At 32.5% G+C, this 11,993-nt stretch overlaps 2 protein-coding genes across 2 annotated transcripts; one reads left to right on the top strand and one right to left on the bottom strand.

Annotated features, from left to right (window-relative positions):
- The first annotated feature begins 7,189 nt into the window (after positions 1–7,189).
- On the top strand, positions 7,190–9,288 carry LOC140174655 (serine/threonine-protein phosphatase 7 long form homolog). The gene is made up of 4 exons (XM_072200143.1): positions 7,190–7,234; positions 7,794–8,410; positions 8,496–8,808; positions 8,881–9,288. Exons 1-4 carry the CDS (start codon positions 7,190–7,192, stop codon positions 9,286–9,288), a joined length of 1,383 nt encoding a protein of 460 aa, XP_072056244.1.
- A 1,009-nt stretch (positions 9,289–10,297) lies between these two features.
- LOC114924342 (uncharacterized) lies at positions 10,298–11,146 on the bottom strand. The gene has a single exon (XM_029288704.1). The coding sequence runs from the start codon at positions 11,144–11,146 to the stop codon at positions 10,298–10,300; it is 849 nt and encodes a 282-aa protein (XP_029144537.1).
- Positions 11,147–11,993: the final 847 nt, after the last annotated feature.

Here is an 11,993-nt window from a genome sequence, read left to right as displayed (position 1 = left end):
CTCCATTAATGCTACTATGACCCTACTACTTAATTACTTCAAATAAATAAACAAACAAATAAAATTTAAAATCTTAGATATTTTTGCTAGAACGATATATATGTGTTCAGTAATATTCTTAGAGTTAGCTGAAACGCTGATGTGTGTCTGAGCGTAAGGTCTAGACTCTTTATAAGGCAGTGTCCTGTAAAAGATTCTGATACTTAAGTTAACAAAGGACTTTAAACAGGTTTTAGTAGAATAGAACATGTGTATACCTGAGGAGTATCAGTATATTTATAGTAGAGTTGATAACCACTTTGTTGAAGTAATTCCACCTTTATTGATGAATAACTATTCCCTTTATCTTGGGAGTTTCTTAGGATCCGTCTTTTAGCGAGGTTAGAAATAGTATGAGAGATTCGGAGAAACAATTACTCATTTAGATAAGTGCAAGTTGATTTTTTTACCGTATCCGACCTCTTTAAAGATGTCGGATAAACTTGAAGAGACTATCCTTTTTAGATAAAACTTTCAATCAACTGCAATTTTTTAACCTAATAAAAAATGATACCTGCAAAGAATTTTGACAATTAATTAAGTTGTTGTCAAAGCTAAAATGTATAATAATTAGGGTAAATAACGTTTTTTTATGAATGTTTCTATATATATATATATATATATATATATATATATATATATATGATGTATTTTGTTAAATACAAGAGAGATTTTTACAAAATTCTTTACAAATTTAATAGAATACGATCAGGATTTTATATCTTATAGAACAATCATACTCTAGTAGAAAAAATGCGTTTGAATTTGATCATTTTTTATTTGCCTCATTGTCATGAAGTCAACTTGGTCATTTAGCATGAGAGGTAGAAACACGTGTTGGGGTACTACGGTAAATAGGACATTGTGACAAAATATAATGTGCAAATATTCTAAATTGGTAGTAGTCATTCACAAATCTTATTGTCATCATGGGTCTTTTATTTATTTGCTAGTCAAGCACTACTGAAAATTTTTCATCAAAGCATTACTATTCTCATCACGATTCTTTTTGAGTTGCCAATAAAGCAAAAGATATTGTTGCTACAAATTAGTTAATATCACTAACAATATTATATAAACAAAAAAGTTGATGTTTATACTTAAGGGTCGCAATATATATACTTAGTACCAAATATATATAGATAAGTTATATGGGCTTATGGAGTTTAAAAAAATAACATTAGAAGACTAATAATATATGTCCAGTTATTAGTAATAAATTAAGTATTCATTAGAAGACTAATATATATATAAACGATATTTTTTAATTTAATAAATTAAGTATTAATTTGTTACCAATTAAAATCTCATTTAAAAAATTATTATTAGTCAATAAATTAAAATTCATTAGTACACATTTATAAGTACCCCCAATAATATAAGTTCTGATATCAGACACATATAAAGGCATTTTAAAAGTATCCATCTATATATGTGTCTAGAATAGTATTTCACGTCAATAGTTAGTTAGGTTGTATTATATGCAATGGTACTATTTTTTTTTTTAAATTACTAATATTACTATATACAAAAACAGAATGATTGAACATGTTCTCTTAAGATATGAAGGATTGTTTGATGCTTATCTATCTGTATTAACTATTCTCCTTCTAGATAGTTTTGAACATGTTTCCATAATTATTCCAATAGAACCACACCATATATATCTTTTCGACATATGACATGTACACGAAAATCAGTTAATAATATAAAATATATATTAAAATAAATTAAATAATATATATATTTATATATAAATACATAATGATTAATTTTAGTGTATAAATAATATTTTTGATATCCTTTGATTATGTTTATTATCTCTCAGTTCAGTAGGTAAAAAATTATTCTATCACAAATAGACGTTTTATTTAAAAATTTATCGTTAGTTAATAAATTATTGTATGTACAATACGAAATTTGAACTTTTGATACTTATTTAAATAACAAATGAACTACTTAATCGATATATATACTCTTAATGCAAAAAAATGCATAAATTATTTAATAATATATTATTATATTAATAAAAATAATTTTTTTAATTATCACATAAATAATTATAAAAAAGAACAAATATAATTAGAGTTTTTCATTGTTAATATTATATCTCTAGTTCTCTCTCTCTTTTTTTTTTCCGAATGGAATAATAAAAAGCAAGAGACGTGAAAAAGGCATTTTTGTGAACAACATGTCAACATGCGTGCGATATATTTTGAACTTTTTTTATTTTTCGCATTAGAGGAATGACCTATTATTAGGGGATGGCCGTAAAAAAATAACATATAAAGAAGCAGTGAGAAGTTGCTATCATCAAAGAATTGCATATGGGAATAAGAACATCTCACACATATATATAGTTTTTTGAATTTATGTATAAAATTATATACCTAGCTAATACGTAATTCATATGCTTCTTAGGATAAGAAACATAATGCGGAAAAAATGAAATGTGCTAAGACACCATGGTTGACTGGATCAGTTTCATTGGATTTGATATATTTTATTATTTTATTATATAAATTAATGTCCTATGGACTATATATGTAAGTGCTATTGGTCCCACTATATTATCTTTTAGAATCAATTGCCACTTTATGCTACTGAGTAGTCTCAATTAATATGATAAGTAAGTTGGGTTTAAATTTTTAAATAAAGCTATAATTTGTAACGAATTAATTATTAATTTGTTTGATTAAAAAATATTGTAAAAAATAAAATTTTTTTAATTAATATCATGGAGTAAATTAGCTAGTAGTATTATTTTTATTGTATTTTTATTGTCGTTATTATTTTTAAATTTAATTATTCTGTTATTTTTTATAGTTTTACCAAATTTTTAATTAAATTTTTATATGTTTTTAATTGAATTTTTACACTATTTTTAATTTTATAATTAGATTATTTTTAGTATAAAAAATATTAGAATTAACTGAATATTTCTATACAAATTAAAGGTATTCATAATTGACAATCTAACTAGATCTTTGAACGCAAATATTTTGAAAAAAAATCTTCGATTAATTTTAACGTTTTTGATATAAAAAGAACCTTACAAAATTAAAAGCAATATAGATATCCAATTAACACTATAATATTTTAGGGCTGAGATATTTTTTAAAAAATGTTGTCTAAAGATTGAAAAAAAATTGCTTTTGATCTATAGCAACGTTTTTGGATTTGAGGCAACGCCTTTTTTGCTTCAAAAACAACATTTCTTAAATCAATCTTTTAGAAGTGTTGCCTATTCTTTAAAACAGATAACATTTTTTAAAGTATATTTTAAGCAACATTTTATACTTGTTATTTTATTTTAAAATTGGTAAAAATTAAAAATCAAAGTTAAAATATATACGAATTGTTATTTTTTGAGGGAGGTATTTAAAATTTTAGACAACACTTAGAAAGTAAAGTTTAAAATAAATTTAAAGATAAAGTTTTAAAAAAAATAATATATTAACTTGATAATAGTTGCTTATGTGTATTTGATAGGGCAACACTTGATAAGTGTTTTTTAATTTATCAAAAATATTATTATAGTGTGTTGTTATAGCTCTATTTTTTGTCACTAGTATAAAGTTGTCTATATATATTTTAGGCAATTTTTTTAAAGTGTTGTCTTAAACATGTTGTAATAGATAAAAAAAAGATTGTAGTATAAAAAAAAATAAAAATTTAATTAAAAATTTAATAAAATTATAAAAATTAATAAAGTATAATTAAATCTTATTTTTTAAAAATATTAATATTTTTTCTTATAAATAAGAGACGTGAATGGGTGGGCAAATTAAAAAGAAATATATTAACTCACTTAATTTAGATAGACAGAAAATCATCAAATGATAAGAGTATTAGTACAGTGGTTTTGATGGCAAAATATACTCCAATATTTCTCAAATTTAAAATCTGTTTAGTATTTTTCATAAGTTGTGGCATTAAGAGGAAAAGTAATACTTATTTAATGGAAGATACTAAAGTAAACCCTATATGAAGATTTTTTGGGGGGAAAAAATCCGAAAAAGCGTAAAATAAAGCAACTAGTTTGCGTTGTGCCTTTTCTACGACTTACTTATATTTAAATAATAATAATAATAGAGAATAATGTAATATATATTTATTATTATTGTAATAATTTTTATTTTTATTTTATCATTGTTATTTGAATCAACCAAATAATTATTATTAATAAAAAATATTTTAACCACGTGGAGCAAAAAATAAAGATTTTACAAATAATAGAGAATAAGTAGTGTCACTAAGAAGAGTCTCATTTTCTCTCAATATATGTTAGCCATCAATTCCTTATAAACTTTATAGTAATTAATTTATACAAACTTTATTCGTATAATAAATACTAAAAAGAATTGCAATGCATTTAATTCGGATCGGATTCGACACTTTGGTATATTTCTTGCTATCTCTCACTCTAAGTAGTTATAACTTTGATATGTGTGTTCATGTACATTAGTATCTATCTGTCTATCTATCTAAGTCCTTTTCATCCTTTTCTTTTTTATTATTTTTTTAAGCTTTGGAAATTTTAGTTCCATGCGATAAGATAATATAAGAAGCATCACGGCTTTTTTTAGTATTGTCTTATCGCATTCTAATGTTTTGTTCTTAACTTATTCCTTCATAACATATAAGTTTTTTAATTTTGTTTTTGGTTAAATAATAATAATAATAATAATAATAATAATAATAATAATAATAATAATAATAAATATATTTTTTGTCTTTAACGTCTGTAATCTTTTTAAAAAACATCCCTAATGTTTAATTATATTTAATTTTATTTCTAATATTTTTTGTTTGTATCAAAATTATCTTTGAATATTAACTCCATATGAAATGTTAGGACAAAGTTAAAAATATTTAGGAATAATTTTAAAATAAATAAAAAATATTAAAAATTAAATTAAATTAATAAAAATATTAAAAACAAAATTAAATAAAATTAAACAACAACAACAATAATAATAATAATAAGGTATAGTATGATGCAACATGAGTGATAGTAATTTATCTTACCATGGAGGTTGATTAGTGATCCTATACTTAATTTTCAAAGATAAAGTAGTACCGATGGAACCCTTTCAATCAATATTATTCGAGTTTATCCCTATTTACATTTTGGAACCCTAATTAAATAAATATATATTGAATTATTGATATGGTCGGATAACCATAAATAATGTGTATGTGTTCATTCTTAAATTATAACAACATATTTTATTCAGCATTATTGCATTATTATTTTAGAAAAGAAAGAAGTTAACCACATATACCCGTTGGACTAATTTCCATTTCTATATATCATGACTTTAGTATAACAATTGGATTTTCAAAAAGCAATCAAAACCAGCTTGAACAAGTAAAAATTCAACGCTGTGTTTTCATATAGGTTTTAATGAACTTGTTGGTATTGAAATGAAGGACACTCACACTGTTGGACTATCTCAAAGTCAAGAGAATAGAAAGGACATTCTACTTGTCCTATATTATATATATATTCATCATTATTGTATACGACTCAATAATTTGCTAACTTCAAACTTCAAGAGTCAATAGTGGCCCCAACATTTATATTAGTTTTTTTTTTTTGTATATGGTCAAACACATGGAAACATTTAATCATTATTCATTTGGTATGGATTGAGTTGTTTGAATTATTAATATAATATTTGGGGCCAATATATAGGGCGATTCATAATTAGTTGTTTTTTTATTAATTTAAAATTTTGAGAAAAAAATAATTTTATAGATATTAAAATTTTATGTTTGAAAAGTTTAATTTAGAGTATGAAATCTTGGTGAATCCAAAAAAATAAAAGAATGATATAAGACAAATAAAAAAAATTTATATAAAAATTAAATAAATTAAAAAAAATTTATTTGATTAAAAAAATATTAAAGATATTACTATTTATGTTACTTTCTTCTATCAATTTAAATTTAAAAAAAAAGTGATTTAATTTTATGATACAAGTAATTGATAATTGTATCAGGTAACATTTTTTTTGGAGCTTATTTGTTAGGTTAAATGACATCATGTTTAAGTCAATGAAATATAACTCAAATGACATAATATTTTTATTTTTACCTAAAAGTTTTGAATTTGAGTCTCACTTCTAACTTTAGAAGAAAAAAAAGTGACACCATATTTAAAAAAAAAAAGATAAAAATGAGTTTCACATATGTTAGAGGAGGAAATGGAACCTGGCTTAGAAGATTTTTTTTTCTTTTTTTTTTGGGAGATTTTTCTTAAAAGAAAGTTCTTCTAATCCTTTTGCTCAGAACTGTTTGAATTCTTGAAAAGGATAGTTCATCTTAACATGTGTCCAGAATATATATTAGTTGCAGTACTTAATTAATTAATAATCAAATAAAAATTAAATAACCCATCCATGAGCTAGCCAATAATTTTCTTTATTCTTTATTTATATATACAACCTTTGCTAGCTTAAGAGAGAAATTAATTATAATAAGATCAATAAACAAATTAATTAAATAACTAGTAATTAGGTGAAAAAAATTAAAGGTATGTGAAGTTCCTTGATCCAACCCCAATATATTATTGAGAAAATAATGATATATAGATGAGTGCGTGGTAGGAATAAAAGTTTTGAAAATGATATGTGAAAATGATATTTGGTAATTAACCGAAGCTAGCTTAGGGTAGTTAATTAATAGGGCAATTTACCTATATAAAATAAATGTGAGAAATTTTTACCTGATTACAACAATTAGAAATTGGTTACGTGTATGTCTTGTTTTAATTTTTATATAATCCGTAGGAGCTAACTACGATTTTCAGATTACATATAAATCGTGCCTGACAGCAAAGATTTACATGCAAGGACAGCTGAACGTAAATCATGGGAGGCAGTCACGGTTTACTCTTGGAGAATGTAACACATAAATCGTGGGTGGCAGCCACGGTTTATGAAGAAGATGGTGTGTGCATAGAACTTTAGAAGCAGCCACGGTTTATGCATGAGCAACTATAAATATAGAAGCCGTTGTTGGTGAGGACGGGTCACATTTGAGCATTCAAAATTTTGTGAAGTTGGATGGCTAAGAGAGAATTCGGAGAGCTTTATGGTTTAGGATCCGGTTTGAGATTTTGAACCAATTGAGTAGTGGACCGATGGAAGACGAAGCTCGCATATACCGGTTAAATGGCGTTGCGCATGTGACTGGATATATCGACCAAGAGATTAGTTAAACAACTTTATTATTATTATTATTATTATTATTATTATTATTATTATTATTATTATTAATTATTATTATTATTATTATTATTATTATTATTATTATTATTATTATTATTATTATTAGTAATGTGACTTGTTAGTATTATTGTTATTATTATTATCGTTATTGTTATTATGGTTATTATTATTATTGTTATTATTGCGAGTTGTTAGTATTATTATTGTTGTTGTTGTTACTTTTGTGATTCCTGTTGGTATTGTTAGTTTTGTTATTGTTGTCGTTATTAGAACTGTTGTCATCATTAGAGTACATAGAAAACCAATGTTGGTGTATAATAATTTTTTAAAATTATATTAGATGTTATTAGTATTGGTCGTCTGTTGAGGATTTCCTTATCCATATTTTTGCAGCCTACTAGGGTTATTAGCGGTGTAAGGAGACAACATAATATGCCTTTACACGACTGGATTATACCATATATGGAGACTGCGGGCTTGTATCACTTGGCTAGGCTGAACAGTCAGTGGTTCTAGGTTGATGAGCCTCTAAGCGCATTCATTGAGAGGTGGCATCCTGAGACCCACACCTTTCATAAGCCCTTTGGGGAGTGTACTATCACCTTACAAGACGTGGCCTATCAGCTGGGTTTGCCGATCGATGAGGAGCCCGTGAGTGGGTGTCTGACTGACTTTGAGAATCTGATGAAAAATGAAAGACTGGCATGGGTGTGGTTCCGCAAGTTGTTTGGGGAGTTACCTCCGCAGAATAAAGTCAAGCAGATGACAGTGTGCTACACATGGTTCCATGAGCGGTTTCAGGTTCTCCCAGCAGATGCTATTAACGAGACCGTGAGTATATATGCGCGTGCCTATATTATGATGTTGTTGTCGTCTCAGCTGTTTGCGAACAAGAACGCAAACCGGGTCCACCTTCGCTGGTTGCCTAATTTGGCATCGTTGGATAACTTGGGTAGATATAGCTGGGTCTCCGCGGCACTGGCCTGGTTGTATAGATGTCTTTGTCGTGGGACAAACAGAAACGTTGTTAACTTGGTGGGGCCACTTCAGCTTCTACAGTCTTGGATTGTCTGGAGGTTTCCGAGTTTGAGGCCTAGTGGTTTCAAAATCTTCGGGTTTCCGCTTGCATCCAGGTATGGATATATTATTTTAGGTCCATAACTTGTTCAATTACATGTGTTGTTACCCGTTATGACATGCTTTGAATGAAACTTGTAGGTGGGCTGAGTATCTACTGATAAACGATGCAGTGGATCAAAGAGTGGTGGCTGCACGCCTTTGTCTAGATAGATTGCGTGTCCATGATGTGAGTCATTTAGTTATCGTTCTTACAAGTAGTTCTTCCTGTATAGAGTTAAACTTTTACATAACGTTACATTCTCCGATACAATTCGTGTGGGAGCCTTATTCCTCTCCCGAGGTGGCGGCTGTTGTTCATCCAAAGATACTAGTTGACGAGCACCGTAGACTATGGACGGCGGTTACTAGCCTGATTTATTTTGCCACGATTGAGTGGCACCAGGTGGATAAGGTGATGCCGCAGTTCGGCGGGGTTCAACATCTCTCTCAGTTGGCTTTGAACATAGATTGACTCCATGCGAAGGATGGGACGGGTGGAGACCGATGGTTCCCCAGATATTATCGGGAGTGGCATCAGCATTGGGAGGACCGGCTTGATACAGTCATACTGGTCGACCAAGTCACTGACCCCGGTCCATCAGCTGAGTACTTGGACTGGTGGTGCCGTGTGGCCCACAGATTCTTATCCCCTGAGGTTGCATTTCAGGATCCCAGGCCGATTGTGTTGACGGAGGAGGCTCGTCACAGAGGGTCGTCACAAGCACCTCCCAAGGTGCAGGTTGTCGACAGACCGGATAACCGGCGAGTGGATCGGCGTCAGCGTATAGGTACACGTACCACCGATCGTGAGTGGCGATGGCTTGCCGACCGTTTGGATGAGGACGTAGCTGGTGCTGATCATGGAGGTGTTGTGGATTATCGTGTTCCTTGACACAGAGCCAGACGACAGGGTGGGCGGGATGGTGGTGGATGGGCTCGAGGTAGAGGACCATCCACTAAAAATAACGGTGCTCAGCACGCTGTTGGTGAGCATATTGGTGGTGTGGCCACAGGGATGGATCAGCCCACCTACGATGTAGGGGTTACCTCTCAGATGTTCGGGAGTGTCGAGTCACAAGTGTTCGCCGACTTTACTACCGCGGCCGTCGGCATGGACATTGATGATCCTATTAGTCAGTCAGAGTTCTTTAGAGATATAGAAAACATGTTGAGGGACGAAAATGCTACCCATTATAGGCCACAGATGTCTGAGGTTCATTCCCAGTTTGCCGAGTACCAGCCACCGAGTCACGATGTTCAGCCTCAGTTGCCGGTTGACCTAAACGAGCCTGCAGCTTCTCCATCTGACCCATGGTTTGCGTTAGGAGGGACCCTAACATCAGCATTCAGCGCCGTTCCACCACAGCCATCGGCACCAGGGGCGGAGCAGAGACCGAGGAGGGTTAGGCGTCCTCCTTTGTGTGGCACCGGAGGTCACCTGCTTGGTCATTTCGACGATGACGACAGTGACACCATCGATGATTCTGATTAGTTATCTGTGCTTTTTACATTTTGTAGGAACTATGTTTGATTATGTTATTAGAATCATGTTTAGGATTTTATTTTGCTGGCTGCTGTTGTATGCTGTCTGAAATGTATGTGATAATTATATATGTTTTATGATGTATGGATACGAAGTAGTTTGTCAAAACAATTTGCGTGCATTCATAACCATACCAAAGTGTTTCAATTGAACAACTAAAATAAAATGAGTTAAATAAGCGAACTTAATACTCTAAACAAAGAAACGACATTCGTTGACGCAAATTAAGAACATAATTAAGACTATTCAGATTAAGGGTTCGTAATACAACTTAGACAATAACCTTACATTTCGCAAATTAAGACTTCCTAATACAGCTTAGACAACAATTACAACGAGATAATAAACGTCATAACATCTAACCATCCCCGCCAGCAGTATGTCTTCGCTGGACACAGTTCCTCCACGTATGACCAGGCTGCCGGCAGAGGTCACAACGCTTGGGCTGGTTCTCAACAGACTTATCCATGTTACTGCAGATCCTGGTTGCCTTCGGATGACCTTCCCTTGCACGCCTCATGTTAGGATAAGGAATGACAGTTGGTCTGGCATATGGGGGCCATAGACCTTCTGGGATGGGCGGAACAAACCCGTGCTTGTAAACGTTGAACACCTCACTCATACGATACACCTCGTGAACATATAATGCCAAATTCAGGCGCGAGTGGGCGCAACATGCAATGGCGTGACAACATGGATAATGGAGCGCCTGAAAGTAGCCACAATTGCATGTGTTATCCTTAAGGAAGACTCGATAGCTACCTAGCGAGAAGTTTCCAGTCGGTGTCGTCTCAGCCACCGTGTACTCCGACTGGTGGCTATCGTATAATGTGACGGTGAAGCACCTTGAGTCTCTTATGTTCCGATCAATAGCCTTCACCAACGCCTGACAAAATTCATGGCTAGATCCAACTTGCGCCTCTGCTATTTGTCCCCAGAGCACGAATAGCTCAGCGAGCCTCCCATAAGTAGACTTAACCAACGAAGTGACCGGGAGGTTGCGAGTTCCCTTTAACACGGAATTCACAAATTCACTAATGTTGGTTGTCATGTGCCCGAACCATCTACCGCTATCTTCGTGTTGGGTCCACTTCTCATACTCCATCCGATTGGCCCAGTCACACATGGTGGGATTTTCAGTCCGCGTGATGTCAAACCAATAATAGAACTCTGCTTCAGTTTTTACATAGGTCGCATTCACCAGCATCCTCCTTGCATCTTTACCTTTGAAGCTAAGGCTAAAATTTGCTACCACATGATGGATACAGTACGCTCGTTAAGCACGTGGAGGCAACCAACCATTCTCGGGATTCTCAAGTGCAGCCTTGATGCTATTATGCCTGTCAGAGATAACAAAGATACCCTCCTGTGGCGTCACATGCGTTCGTAGGTTGGACAAGAAGAATGACCATGACTCCACATTTTCTCCTTCCACAAGCGCGAATGCTATCGGGAGGATGTTTGAGTTCCCATCCTGTGCAATTGCCAACAGTAAGGTGCCTCCATACTTGCCATACAAGTGGGTACCATCAAGCGGCTTGCAATGCCGGAAGGCCTCGACGTAGGGTGGAAATGTCCAAAAATGACGATGAAAGTACACTGTAGACTCATCAAGCTGATCCCCAACTCGAATAGGAGAGGTCTTCAACACAGTAACTGTCCCGGCCATGGTCAACTGTACCCCTAGCATCCAACTTGGAAACTCGGCATACGACTCTTCCCAGTCTCCATATATTTGTGCAACTGCCTTCTATTTTTCTATCCAAACCTTCCGGTAACTAGGCTTGAACCCATAATCAGCTTCTGTTTCTTGTTGCAACACCTTTATCGTAACTGCAACATCCGCCCTAACCAACGAAAAAATCCTCGCACGGATAACGGGTAATCAGGCTGACGGTGATCACTGGAAATAGAGGTGGCCAAGCAAGTATGGGGACCGTTGTACCTCCTAACCTCCCAAGTTCCCTTTCGTGCACGGAGCGATATTCGAATCAACCAACTACAACCCTTGCCGAACTCCTTGCATTTTCCATGATACTTCAGATGATCCGATT

This window comes from Arachis hypogaea, chromosome 8, assembly GCF_003086295.3.
Source record: "Arachis hypogaea cultivar Tifrunner chromosome 8, arahy.Tifrunner.gnm2.J5K5, whole genome shotgun sequence".
Classification (NCBI taxonomy): Eukaryota; Viridiplantae; Streptophyta; class Magnoliopsida; order Fabales; family Fabaceae; genus Arachis; species Arachis hypogaea.
Note: the sequence above shows the minus strand (reverse complement) of the source record. Positions and strands in the feature narration are given on the sequence as shown.

Excerpts from the sequence above, each read along its gene's own strand:
- LOC140174655 (XM_072200143.1), top strand. The coding sequence starts at position 7,190 with ATGGAAGACGAAGCTCGCATATACCGGTTAAATGGCGTTGCGCAT. Across the intron at positions 8,411-8,495 it reads GGGTTTCCGCTTGCATCCAG|GTGGGCTGAGTATCTACTGA; the intron begins GTATGGATATAT and ends TGAAACTTGTAG. Across the intron at positions 8,809-8,880 it reads AGTGGCACCAGGTGGATAAG|GATGGGACGGGTGGAGACCG; the intron begins GTGATGCCGCAG and ends CTCCATGCGAAG.
- LOC114924342 (XM_029288704.1), bottom strand. The coding sequence starts at position 11,146 with ATGCTGGTGAATGCGACCTATGTAAAAACTGAAGCAGAGTTCTATTAT.